At 40.9% G+C, this 14,528-nt stretch overlaps 1 protein-coding gene across 1 annotated transcript in view; it reads left to right on the plus strand.

Annotated features, from left to right (window-relative positions):
- The window catches only part of shroom4 (shroom family member 4), a 101,797-nt gene that overhangs the window by 34,002 nt on the left and 53,267 nt on the right, over positions 1 to 14,528 (plus strand). Inside the window, exon 2 of the mRNA XM_085450738.1 lies at positions 2,865 to 3,016. Coding sequence (XP_085306864.1) covers positions 2,865 to 3,016 — 152 coding nt within the window. The remainder of the gene's footprint in view (positions 1 to 2,864; positions 3,017 to 14,528) is intronic.

A 14,528-nucleotide genomic window follows, 5' to 3' on the forward strand; every position in this document is an offset into this window, starting at 1 on the left:
CCACCCTCATCACCATTGATGTTACTGTTTTAGGTCCTTCCACAACAACTGTTAATAGATGCTCCAGCAGGGTTTTCCAGAGAGGTGTTTTTTGTCATCTGTTTGCTATAATTAGGGATGTTGATAGAAAACAGTTTTCTGGCATTGCTCCTCTCAGGTATGATAAATGGACACAGGCCAATGCATATTAGAAAGACCTGATGACTTACCCTAAGTCACTAAGTCATCATTCTTAAATTGGACTCTTAAAATAGTTTTAAAACAGCACAGAAACAGAGTGCTACCAAAACCCAAAGTTGTGATAAAAGTGTCCCTTTCAAATGTGACTAACTGCTTAAAGTTTTTCATGTTTGGATGAAAATATTTAACCTTTGAAGTCGATGACAGCATCAGACCCAGGAGAGCTCGGCAGAAAGAATGAGTTAATATGTGAAAGATCTCACTTTATGTTTGAGTTGGCTCGCAGGGCCGAGTCCCCCGCTGCGTGTCTGTAAAATCCTGAAACCGTGAAATCAGACCTGTGTTTCCATGACACGCATTCCTTTGATTTTTTTTTTTTCTGAAGCAGTAAAAGCAAAAAAGTGAATGAATGAATGATTAATAAAAGAAGGGGCAGGTCTGCTCTCCGTTTCCACCCTGGAATATATTCCTTTACGTTTGCCCCAGAGACATCTTTAAAGAGCATTTATTCTGGGTTAATAGTGGAATTCACCTGGGGTTGATAACTGAAAGTGATGGATAATAAAACCAGCTTCTAGCTGCCTGGTGACCTCTGACAAAGCCAAAGGAGAAAAAGGATTTCAGTCACTATTTGAGGGTTGTGAAATTTGGGGGTGGGGGGCGGCCCGGGATGTATGTATCTAATGATTATTATTAGATACATACCAACAGCATTTTATCACTTATCTCTGAAACAAAGTTTTGTGTTCCCAGATTACCCAGTATCAGTGTCTTTAGTTTAAACACATTTAAATTAAGACAGTGGTTTGTGAACAGAAATCTGTTGCCACCCTCACTTGTGCTTTTTGGTTTGTTTGTTGTTGTTTTTTTGCAAAAAGGTACATTTTTGAAACTGTTTTAGCTCGAGAGGCAGTGAGAGAAAAAATGCATGACAGTGCCAACATACTTATAAAAGATGACAAAGTGTTTGAGTTGACCGATTAACACACAACCCAAAACTTGACGACCTCGCCTGTGCGTCACCTGTAACAATGGTTTTTGACACCTCAGCATATGTCAATAAAGATGTGGTTTAATGACCTTTAGAATAGTTTCCAAGGGTTTTCCAAGTGTAGCTGCATAGGCAGAGACCACCCTCACTAACTTCTGAGGCACACCCAGTCATTTTGTTGTATAAGCAGGACTAAAATATGACAAACCAGATTGGCCAACAAGTTATCCGGTTGAGAAAATGCAAGATGAGATAAGCGTTCGAACTTTCAAAATAAAGCTTGTCCACTGATTCTGTTCTGGCGCGTTGGATTGTACATGATGGTTGGTCACTAAAAGACTTCCTCCCCCTCTAATGCAGCGGTTTCTGTGAGGCATGCAGGTGTGGATGCAACGGCGACTGCACGGACTCTGTCAAGTTTCGAATCTAAACTCTAAGGCGGTTCGATTATAGAGAGAACATGGTCCAGCCTCGACTAAACTACCAGGTGTACGTCGCAGGTCTGAGCAGAGTAGCAGGTATGCGTTGCATCGGGGATGCCACAGAGTACTGCAGACCTGGAGAGTACACACACTGCAGCAGTAAACCATATAATCAACCAATGACTTCCTGCATTTTCTTTGTTCACAGCTAGCCAATAAGCAGACATTCTCATGTGGTTTGTAGTACGGATGTCATGAGACGCGATCAAGTACTTTGTGATGGAAAAGTTCTGACAACTTGATGGTTTGATACTTTTTGATGTTTGAAGAGAATTTACAGTAATGTTTCTGATGATCGAGGAAACAACTGTTTTATTGATGCTCCCAGGCTGCAGCATTTTTAAGTGTAGGTAAACAGCGCGCATTTTCCATCCTGCTTTTCCAATGAGCTACTGTCACTGATGACACACTACCTATGTGGAAGTGTTAGTACTACTGAAACGAGGTGCCAGCAGAAGCGTTATAGTGCATTTGCAGTGACATGCATATTTGTTCTTTGGATGCATGAGCATGTTGTTCCAGTACTTCTCTAAATGTGGGAATAAAACCGCAGCAAAATAAATGACAAAAAAAGATCCGTCCTGATTTTTCTGTCATTGTTGGCCTGACTGTTTTCCTGCCGGTGGTCCGCTCAGTAAGCAGGTCATTTGCCCCGTCCGTCTGTGTGTTCCTGTCTTTTATTTCTTTCATGCTTTTTCCTCTTTTTGTGTGTGTGTGTGTGTGTGTGTGTGTGTGTGTGTGTGTGTGTGTGTGTGTGTGTGTGTGTGAGAGATTTATGGCTGAACTGAAACCTCTCACCACACTGCACCGCACAATCGTCAATGTCTCACTTCTCTGCAGCCTAAAAAACACCCTGAAACATCCCAGCAATGCATTAACGGCACAGCCTTCACCACTGTGTGACCCGCAGTCACCTCTGTGCCAAACACACACACAGAGTCTATTACAGGGGAATGTGATGGGTTTCTGTGGGATGTTTGGTTCGGGCTGTTTTTGGAGATGCTGTTTAGGGTGAAGTTGCCAGGGGGACAAAGACAGTTTAACAAAAAATGTCTTCAAAATGGGCTTTAAAGGAGTCGTTCTGGCAGCGCTGATGTGTCTTTGAGTGACTTTTTTTATTATTAGAATGATTTCTTTTTTTCTTGAATGTCCTTCTGTTTGCCTTCCAAGTGTCCTCTTTCATCTCAACCAAATCGTGTCTTTGTCTGCAGATCGAGGACGGAGGGAAGGCTGCCCACTGCAAGAAGCTGAAAGTTGGTGATGAACTCATTAACATAAACGGATCCCCCCTCTACGGCAGCAGACAAGAAGCCCTGATTCTCATTAAGGGATCCTACAGGATACTGAAGCTCACAGTCAGGAGGTAAACGCTGTGAGAACTACACAGATCCACGAGAGGTTCATGCTAGGGTTAGCAGACAGAGCTGTGGGTGGAGATGTCATTTGACAAAATCAGAAGCTACGCATACCTCTCACACAGACTCGGATTCGGCGCTGCTGCAGAAGCAGCTATACCAGCATTCGTGAGAGTTCATTTATTTATTTAGTTCATTTATTTAAATAAAAGTTTGCAACGGTGAGAGGAACTGAACAAGAACAAGCTGAGATAATATTATAATGTGTAATTACCTCTAACAAAGAACCTCGGCGAACGGGCTCACGAATGAGGTTATTACTGCAACATCGTCCAACAAAGTCCCCCTGCAGTTTTGGTAAAGATAATGACTTTGCTGTGATTCTTGGCTGTATTTACATGTGAGATTGTGCTGAGAGAGAAAGTCAGAAGAAACAGAAAGGCTCTTACTTTGTTCTGAGAGCGAGGGCTTCATGTGTTTGCAGCTGCTGAGCAGTGGGAAACCAACGAGTGCAGGAGATCGGTTACAGAGCAGCACTGTCAATTTTTTTTACCCGGTGCTCCTTTTCTGGGGAAGAAAGCTCGAAAGGGGAAGGAAAAGGCACCAGTTGGCAACAAGGAGGTGACCTGAAGGGTCATTACTGAGTAAGGTTTGTCAAAATAAATCAAGACTCAGATACTAATTGATTTAACTAGTTTATGTCAACATCATTAAAGTACTGAACAGTTACCACAACTCTTAACCTGGTCAGTGCATATTTTTGAAGTCAGTACACTTCACCTTTAAGGTAAAGACCCTACAATATTAGAGAGAAACCCCCAACAGTCAGACTGTCCCCTATGAGCAGCACTTGGAGACGGTGGGAAGGAAAAACTCCCTTTTAAAAGGAAGAAAGCTGTGGCTGAAGCAGGCTCAGGGAGGAGTTGCCAAATGTTGTGACTGGTTAACTATTATCAGTTACCCGATAGCCACATTATGGTATCGTTAAGATAGTGTGCTTCGGCTGCGGTTAATTTACAAAGGGTCATTACAGCAGGTACCACATGTTTCATTTGGCTCGTTTTATACTGCGTGTCCTTCCTGATACAACCCTGAACCTCTAACCCCCTGGTTTGTGTCTTCTCAGAAAATGGTTTTGAGTATTGAGTATTTTCCTGGTTATCAGTATCATGTTTGAAATTCCTACCTCTCACCTGTCAGTGGAGCCAGAATCCAGGAAAAGGTCACCAACATGTAGCCACACATCTGAAAGCATATTGATTTGTTCTCCTGATATTTAGATTGTAGTATTGATATTTTAACCTTGTACAATGCACATTCACGTGCTTTGCAGACTGCTGTGTGCATGCTGTAACAGTGTACTATCACCAGGGGGCAGTGTCAAAGGAGTAATGCGGTTCACGCTTATGATATTGCCGGGCCTTTAGTTTGGTCTCTGCAGCAGGGGCTAATGTTCTTCGTCTTAGAAATGAGATGATGTGAAACTCGAGCTTAAAAACATTTAATACGTCCTCTTCAGCCACTGTCATTGCCCTTCGAGGCCCTTCTTTGTGTTCGTTTTTGTTTTTCGGCTTCTTTTTCTTCACGGTGAACAAAGTTGTCGCTTCCTTTCTCTTTTATTTTTCAGCCATTCAGCATTCGGCCTATTCACAGCATCATTCCCGTCAGCCTCTCTGCTTTTATTCTGAGGCATGTCAAGCTCCCAAGCTGAGATTGCAGATTTCAAAAAATAATAATAGTTTAAAAAAAACAACCATAATAGTTAAATAAACGGCACTCGTACATAAACTTCATCAACAAGTAATTTCGTGGCTTCACAGTGAACGTTGGCTCATTCGTCTTCTTTGACTTGTTGACCCCTAATATTGTGTTTAGTTTGATTCTCAGCATTGGGAAGGAAGGTGAGGGAGGAAGTCGCCGTCCTTTTCCCCGGTTCATCGGCACCTAAAAGGCGCGTTCTCACACTTAAGATGTTTTTCACAGGAAGTCACCTTTGACTTTCAGGGTGTCTGAAAGGAAACCGATGAGCAGTGAGGGCGGAGTATAGGTGACTCTGCTTGTGTGTGCGTTTGTTGACATCTACACCAGCAGTTGTATATCCTTAGTGCTTTATTTAAAAGTCATAATTGCCGTTATTCAAAAACTCACAGGACTGTGCACACATCCAGAAGATTTTAACTGACACTTGCTCTGACTTGGACTTTTGCATTCACTTCATGGTTGTAACTCTGACGTCAACTCTCTTTAAGCACCGTTTATGGTCCTTTCCAGAAAGAACAATCTTGCTCTATAGCAGATAAATTTCTGTTTATCATTTAGGTACTTTGCAACTAGCGTGCTTGTCAGAGCTTCCTGCTAAAAACAGCTACGCATTGTTTCTCCTCAGAACTTTAATGTTTGATTCATGGGATGTTTGAGGTTGTGTGTAGTCTAAGGCGCAGGCTCCAGCGCAGCTCTGGACCCTACACTGTAGCTTGACATGCACCTTCACAGAAGTGTAACTGCAAGTTGAAGTGGTGCACACTCCTCAGCAGCTTGAAAGGTCTGTTTAGGAGTAATATGCAGTGTAAACACGCTGTATTGATTAACACAAGGATGCACCTTATTGAGACATAGTAAAAGGGTAGAAATTTGTGCACAAAAACACACAGACACACAAAGGGCAAAAAAACATCATTTGTGTTTTGGCTTTGGAGCTGGAGCTAATGACGGGAACAGTTTCAGCCCGTCAACTGAACTCCAGTTGGCATCTTAATGTGGATTAAAAAAGTGCTGGGGGAAAAGAGCAGCAGATCTGAGCTCTGGCATTTAAATTGTCAGGAGCTGGACTCAACCGATTGCTGCTTTGATTGAACTGTGAACTTCAGCTATTTATCAAGTTCTTTTACAGTGAGTTCAGATATGAAATCTAATTGAATTTGCGTGTCAGGTTTTTGTTATCACTGACGTTTTGACAGTTTTGAATATCAGTATAATAAATCGACGCAATGACAGGAATTTTAACTGTAATTACATTTGAATTGTAATTATTTCTAACAAAAATAGTTTTAATCTGTTCATTCTGAAAACACACCAGGGATCAGCGTGCTCGCAACTGTTTTTAGATGCTTGCTTTTGTGCTTGTGCTGCACAGCCATCTGTCTTTCTCAAGAACCAACAGTAGTCCGCAATCACGCCCGGATCAAAATCTCCCTGATATCAGTTCTCCATCACTTTTCTATCTTACATCAAATCTGTCCTGCCTGCTAACATCTTCAAGATTTGGTGGAAAAACACTTGAGGTAAGTGCGTCTTCAGTGTCATTCTGGCACTCCTGAGCTGATATGTTTTCATTGTGTTATCCACAAGCTCAGCATAATTCTCTGCTCTGCGATTGCCAACAAAATTCGGGATAACCCGTGTTAATAGGGCTGCTCAATTAATCGAATTTTAATCACGATTACGATCTGGGCTTTCAACGATCATTAAAAATGACTGAGCCGATTATTAGCCCCTCCCTCATTTATCCGCGACACCTTAAAGGCCGTCTGTGAAAATATTGTCGGGCATAAACCGGTCCGTGGCGCAAAAAAGGGTGGAGACCGCTGATTAAGAGGACCCGAGGGAAGCTCGGAAAGCTGAGCAGAAGTTATTTGGAGAATGACTGCCGTTGGTTGAAAAGAGTTAAAAAAAAAATAAAAAAAACTTCAGTGGTGTTGCACACTATTTTATATTATTTTTTTAAAGTCATTGTTAACCCTTTAAAGCCGGTCAGAGCAGCACGCTCCGTTTTGCGTAACTATTTTTAAATCCCTGTAGAACCTGAACCGTGTAAGCTAGCGCAATAATTTGTTTTGCATATGAAACCGGAGGAGTTGTACTTACATCTGATGCCATCAGCTTGTCCTCGTCACGGTTTCGTTCCACATATAGCTTTGCAAAAATTGCATAAAAAGCGCTTGCAGGAACAAAAACATAATATTCCAGAAACACGCTTTGCCGATCCTATCAGCTGTTCGTAACACTTCCCACAGTGAAATGATGCACATGCTGTTTTCTTTGCAAATTTGCATCATAGGATTGTTTTTTGTTTTTCCTGCAGTATATAAAAATTGCTGTATCTCCAAAATAAAACTATGAAGACACTCAAAATAAATTTCCTGTGGTGGGAAACTATTTTTTTGCAACTTTATTGTATTTAAAGTTTTGAGGGATAAACCTCTTAAATTTCTCCAAGTAGAAATATATGTAAACAAAACAAAAGCGATTTTCAATTTTTTTTGTAGTTTATTGCACTTTTTTGCAATTTATGTAATTACTATGGACTTAATGCATACATATTATTAAAATATGGGCTATAACAGTTGTATTGATGTATAGCAACTTGAAATGCTCCCACAAATGGCACTACAACATGTAAAAAAATAATATAAGCTCTGGCGGACTTGGTTCTATAGTAGGTCTTAAAGGGTTAAATAAATATCGTCAAATAATCGTGATCTCAATTTCAGTGAAAATAATCGTGATTATCATTTTTGCCATAATCGAGCAGCCCTACGTGTTAATGCTTCCCATTGCTGCTGATTCAGGACCAACCTTACCTATACTTGGCGTCACTTTCCTTGAGACCAGACTTATTTCTTGAATGCTGAAGGGCGTCGCTGTTTCTGTCCAGCCATCCTAAGTTATCCAACAGTTGGCATGTCATAACTGGGGGAAAAAATAAAACAAACCAAAAAACAGGTAATGAAAATGAGTTCGCAAGTGATGTCAGCAAGTAAAATTTGTTAAAGTACAGTTGACTCCCAGCAGCAAAATACTGGTTGATCAGTGTAATAAAGTGTTTCAACAATGGGCGCTCTGTTACGGGGTCGTTCGGGGAGGCCGTACCTGTTTCTATAACAAGCAATTAGTTCAGAGCACACAGAATGAGTAACTGGAGTTGAGTTAATGGCTGGCCTGATACTCTAAAATATTTTGACAGATTAGTAATAGTCATACTACCATTTGTATTGGTAAATGTCATTAAGAATACGTTCATTTGAAACCTTTTTAACTTTAATACTTCTGACCCATGTGAGGACACGTCACAGTCTTATCAGCGATTTGATTTGGGGATATTTATTCTGGTACTTTTGTTGGCTTGATTGACTCTGAGCCTACTTTGAATAACCCTTGTTTCTCTCTACCGATGTGAGTAGTCTCTCTCATATTTCAGGCCTGCTTTTACAACAAAATGACCGGGTGTGAATTAGTGGTTAGTGAGAGTGGTCCCTGCCTATGCAGCTATCCTTGGAAAACCCTTGGAAACTGTTCAAATAGTCATCAAAGCACATCTTTATTGATATACTGAGGGTTCAGAACTCGTCTTTAAGAGTACAGGGGAGCTCATCTTTATAGGGGAAAGGGTTAAGGGCTATTTGTATAGACTTAAACCTATATGTTTCATCTTAAATTGCTGCTCAGACCAATTAAGCAGCTAATAATATCAACTAGAGCTCTGAGAATTGCATTAAAACAACAAAAATCGGACATTTTGCCAAATAAATGAAGAAACGAGCTGCATGTTTTTCCATAACATCTTAAAAAGTTTTAAATTTAAGCTGTAAATATCCAGAAAGTCTGAAGCTGCTAACTTGGCAGTACATCTACAGCATATCTATGTAACCGATCAGACTGTTAGTGTTGAGTGTTTAGCATATGTGTGGACACATGTCGGCTCTCACACAGCTTTGGGAAAGCCCCAGCAGTCAGACATGCAACACATACCAGACACCAGCACCCACTGTGGGTTTCACTGGGAGAGTTCTCATCGCCAGTTGCATTCCTAAAGACATTTCTGTCTGTCCACTGGTCAATCTGTCAGCCTGAGCCTGCTGAATATGATGTACAGTGTAGTACGCATGTGGGTGTAAATACTGTTGTGTGCATGCCTAACAGAATTAATCTGCCTGCTGCAGAAACAGGAGCAGAAAACCCCGAGGTGCTGGACGGCTGGTCTGGTTTCAAGGCCAGAACAAGGCGTGTTGCTGCCAAACAGCTGTCTGAAGCTGTCCAAGGAGACAAAGCAGTAGTTGTAACACCACTAATATCTTGGATTTACATCTTAAGTAAGTTAGGTAGTATGGAAAAATCAACGCCAGTGTGAGAGAAAAGTTGATAAAAACAACAAAGCGTATGGAAACAGGGAAAGCTTTTTCTTTTCTCTCCCTGCAAAAAAAGAAACTATTATATATAAACATGTGTTAGATTTCAGCCTTCATCCACTAAGTTGCAACAGTAAATGTACACTTGGAAAATTTGCACATGAAGATGTCATTAAACTGAACAAAACCTATGAAGTAATCCTTCTATCTAAAGCTCAGATCCTACTCTTATTTGTTATGAAATTTGCATGAACAGTATGTCTGCAAGCTCAGTGTGGATTGTGAGTGAGACTGGACAGATCGGTCTAGTCTGGTGACAGAAAGAGATCTGAGCCTGAAAGCAAGCATTTCATCTACGTTCCCACCCTTGATTTATCATTGAAAGACTGAGATTGCAGATAAAAGTTGTGGCAATGAGAACTTAGAGGCAGGATGTGGAGATTGGCCATTTGGTAGGGGCTCAGAGTCAAGCTTGTATTCCTCCACATCGAAAGGAGCCCGTTGGGGGTGATTCACGCATCTGACTAGGGTGCTTCATGGGTGAGGTGTTTCAGGTCATTATCTCTTGGCTGATTTGGGGAAACACCTTGGCCTCCCGTCAGAAGGGCTGGAGATTAATCTTGGCATCTGTTGGACTGTTGCATGTTGGACCTGGATAAACGCAGGAAGATGAAAGGATAATGTTTACAGTGTGGGTGACGGCATAATATGCAGCAATTGGCAGGTGGAGGAAATGATCTTCCTCTAAAAGCGGTCTGTGCTCAGAATGCACATGATTTTTGCTGTTACAATGGTCACCATGCCTGAGGAAGCAATTATAGTCAGAAAAGCTCACCGTTTTATATCTGAGAGATAGACTATACATTAGTGAAGAATGGCAAATTAAACCAAAGTGCATGGAGTCTTTAAGAAGGATTTCTCTGCAAATTATGTACAGCAGCTAAAAGAAAAAAAAGTTCCACCTAAACTTATGTCCACCTCTGTTTTTGTATGAGTTAGAATTATAAATCGTCGTTAACAATGGCGATCCTCCACTGCAGTTGTATCATGCAGTCTGCACCCTCTATTAGAGCTGGTCTCCTAATTGGTGGGAACACTTTTATGTCCCAGAACAGCTGAAACTGTGGCCAAGAAATAGGGAGCCTTTGGTTAGAAAATGGATGAATTAACTAACTGAATGAACTTTAATTAAAGTTAACGTTAAAGATTTCCCCCCTCACCCTCTTCTCTGACTGTTTGGAGCTCAGGTGGTTAAAAATGTGGGCGCATCTCATCTTAAAACTCATAAAACAGCATAGCCTTGTAAAGATGACATTCAGTATTATAACCTCCTTCAATCTGTGCAAGCTCCTCTGTATGAATCAGCATTTCTGTGCCATTAGCCTGCGTGTTTCTCTGTCTGTGCCCATAAAGAGGTATTATTTGTTTTTTTGGCTGGAGTGCTCTTATTTTGGTCGCCCACACATAAATTAAACCCCCTGTGATTGACACGTTACTGACACTAATGACCAATCACAGCCTCTGTATTAGGTGGGACTGTGTTGCACTTTGACCCTGACGCTGTGCCAGTCACGTCACCCGCCTGCCAGTCTGGTTTTAGTCATTACTGTACAGGAACAAGGAACCCTCTGAAAGTACTGCACACACACACATACTGGCTGGCCAGGGATGATGAAATGCTCACATTTGCACACTTGGCTCTGCTTGTATACTTTTAACAGTGGAAAAGGGCCCTTAGTCAAAAGCCAAAACTCATTACCACCTCTTTTAGTAACACATAGGGGCTGTTGGTGCAGAGATGTAAATGGATGGACGTTCGTGTTCCTTACTACATCTTTAGTGGGAATGTGTAAAAAGCGTGACATGCTGTGGTTTGGTGGGACAGATATTTTTGGCTTGGACTCGGTGATGCCAAAAAGTGGCTAGCTGAACAGAAAGTCCCTCTTTTGCCATTAGTTTCAGATCAGACTAATTTAGTAGCATTACAGTGTTTGTATGAATACTTGAAACTGCAAAATGTGGAAGATTAGTTCACAGTTCATAAGTTTACAGTTTCAGTTAACTCAACACCCATTTTTTTGTGTGCTTTCATTATAAAAAAAAAAAAAAAAGAAAAAGAGCAGAACAGCAGTGTTTTCCTGCACATAGATGTTGCTTCGGCTGGTCACCAAGGTATATAAAGGCCTACCATTTATTTATTTATTTTTTTGTGTGGCACATTTGGCATTTTAGCATCTTTTTATCCATTGGTGCCTCTGGTGGTGCAGTGGTTTGCACAATTATTGGTTTATTCTAGCTGGAGACACAAATCCACTTTGGGGTTGCGTCAGGAAAGTCATTCGGTATAAAAGCATGCCAAATGAAACATGCCGAGCTGCTAGCTGTGGTGACCCCTTGTAGCAAGGGAGCAACCGCAAGTAGCTTATAACATGTTTTTATCCACCCGAGTTACAGGTAGTGCAAAAGCATGGACGTAGCCACTGCAACGTTACATAATGACTTTTGGACACATTTTGAATCCTCCATGTTAGTGTTTTGGTCACAACATGTTAGTTTTTAGAAGCTAGAATTTACTATATTTGGATAAGAAGCTATTGTGCTAATCCTGTGGTTAGCTAGCTTGCTTATGTCCCAGTTACACAGACCTCGAGACTTGCTGGCAACTACTTGGTAACTACTGGTCATTTTGGAAAAAATAAGTACTGCTAATGGTTGTAAGTAGCTGCTGTAGCCCCATTCACATGGGCCTAGAGATCAGTCAGTTGCAAAGAGGTATACGAACTGTATGTGTCGTTTGCATTGAAAACGACACGTTGTAAAAATGAGCAGTACTTATAAGAAGCTGTACAGGCTGAGAATGACAGCTGAATAGTTTCTGAAGTTTGTGTCTTTTCCTCCATACAAAAAAAGATGAGGGCCTCATCAAGCACAGGAAATGTTTCAGGTTGATAAAGCCACAGCCCTATCAGCGCTTTACAAGCTCATAGTCTGACAAGGCCTGAACAGCGCCCTCTTCTGGAAGCTTGTGCCCGTTTTGTCTTTTTGCTTGGCAACCTAAAGGGAATCTTTCAACCAATCATCTTGTTTTGTAAAAATTTGGCAAGACTACGTTTAATTTACATTTCATTTCTTTTTTTCCCCACCAAACTAAAGCACTGCTATGTTTTTACATCTGTATGCACATGTGTATGTGTTTAATAAAGGTGCGAAATTATCCTGCACACTCGTTCTGTTATTCTAAGCTCCATTAAAGCTCAAATGGTCTAAACGGCCTTACATGGGGAGTAATATTGTGGATTATTATGTGCTCAACACGTTTGCCTGTGGAAACATCAGGAAGTCACTCACCGGGGGTCCCCTGTACAGTAGTGGCCTCTGAATAAATGGTCTTTTCAGCCGATGGGGCCTGTGGGGAAAATGTACACACTGTGGATTTAATTATGAGATGTAAATTCAGTGGAAGGAAATGTGGAGTTGGCGAGGAGAGATGATGATTTTGATAATAGTACTTTTGTGCAACTTTTTTTTGCACTACTTCTTTTTTTCTTTTTTGCTAAACTCTGCTTGGAAAGCTTTGAAATAGAGGCTTGTGTATGATTTACAAAAGGGCGTATTGTGTCTGACAGCTTTCCATTGCATTTACAGTAAGGACTTCACTCTCGTGCCTGTCGGCTGCTACAGAGATGTTGCATTTAGTCTGTTTTCTATCTGTTTCTCGCCATTCTTAGCACCATTGTTTATTCTTTAAATAAAACACATTCAGATCAGACTTACTACATTGTCCTGTTGCTGAAAGAGGAGCAGGCCAAAGGAAGGCCCACAGGCTAAATCTGGCAAACCGCAGGATTTTACTGGCCTGCCCAGCAGTTCAGTGGAGGGTAAGAAAAGGGGAGTGTGTTTGGGTCCATTTTAGCTTTTATTTTCAGGAGTGATGCTTTATGGCTCCTTTAACAAGCCAGCTGAGGGTGAAAGAGACCCACACTATTGTTAACTGCTGCTGTATTTTCTCTTAATTAAGACAACCACTGTCTTAAAAATGCTTCTTTTAACAGAAAAGCAAAAAAACATAAATTTGAACATCATTTTATGAAGGACAGGGCAGTAAAGAGCATTTTTGTCCTTAATTACCCCAAAACAGCCCCAGAATTGGCCACACTTTATAATAAAAATCACACTAGCATACATGAAGACATGCTTATGTAGATATGATCATTTGCTACATATTATATAGGGGAGTTCTTCATGTGAATTCGATATGACTGACATATACTTCTTTTGATATGTCAAAGGAGGGAAATGCCAGTGTAAATAACAATGCTAGCTATCCATATGGAAACAGTTTGCTTTATAATCTATTTTACATAAATGTGAAAATAATTTTCAAAGTGAGCTCCATGTTGTAATGAGAGATTATAAATCAAGAATGAAGCCAGTAATTTTCCCAGACTTCCGTACAACCTGAAGTCTCTGTGCAGCTAGGGGAGTCGCCCCCTGCTGGCCATTCAAAAGAATCCATGTTTAAAGCACATCTGCATTGGCTCCACTATGTCTGTCTTTTATGAACAGTCTGTAAATACCACCTGTTCCACCTTCCACTGTGGAAATTACCTGCGCCTCTGTACACCTGTCTTACTGGACTTTGATGGCTTTCAGTAGACATTTTGAAGCTCTTTTCTAACTCATAAATATGTTTTGCATAAAAGGTTAGCTTCATACATCTATAGGAACATCATTTCCTCTGCTGCGTTGCTGTATCTCTTAAAAAATGAAATGAACATCTCATTCACACATTTTCCTACATAAATGAAACATAAGAGACTTTTTTAAGCGTCTGTGTTCTCTGATAAGAATAGTTTTCAGTTTCTACGCTTGCCAGCCCTCTGCCCTCCTTTTCAAAGTGTTGTCGCCTCGGAGTATTTTTTGTCTCTTTACATATTTTGGGGTGTTTTTAAGCGAGTGATGATTTTTCCAATATATTTCTGGAAGTGAAGTTTGGGGATGTTTTGTTGGCCCGACCTGGAAATGTCTCTTCTATAGTACTTCCTGTTTTCAGAGACCTTTTGTTAATTTCAGCTGCAGTGTGTGTGTGTGTGTGAGTGTGTTTTGGCTTCCCTCAGTGGTGGGCAGCCACGGAGCATGCAGGAGGACATTCTTCAACTTTTGGATCATTATTTCCTGTTCTTCCCAGAGTTTCCCGTCCCTGCTTCCTGTCCAGCTAATGTGTTAGCAAGATTTGTGTGTTTACTTGTGTGAAAAGCAGCGTCTTTAATGGGAAGCGGACAAAGATCAAACAGTTTATTTACAGCGACTGATGGAATAGGAAGCTCCTCTGTACATGCAGGTGTACATGCGCCTATGTTTATATTACATTTGCCAGCCATGATAACAATTACAT

This window comes from Copadichromis virginalis, linkage group LG3 (assembly GCF_057382275.1).
Source record: "Copadichromis virginalis isolate Kocher_CV1m ecotype Utaka linkage group LG3, C_Virginalis_male_GT1.1, whole genome shotgun sequence".
NCBI classification, from domain to species: domain Eukaryota; kingdom Metazoa; phylum Chordata; class Actinopteri; order Cichliformes; family Cichlidae; genus Copadichromis; species Copadichromis virginalis.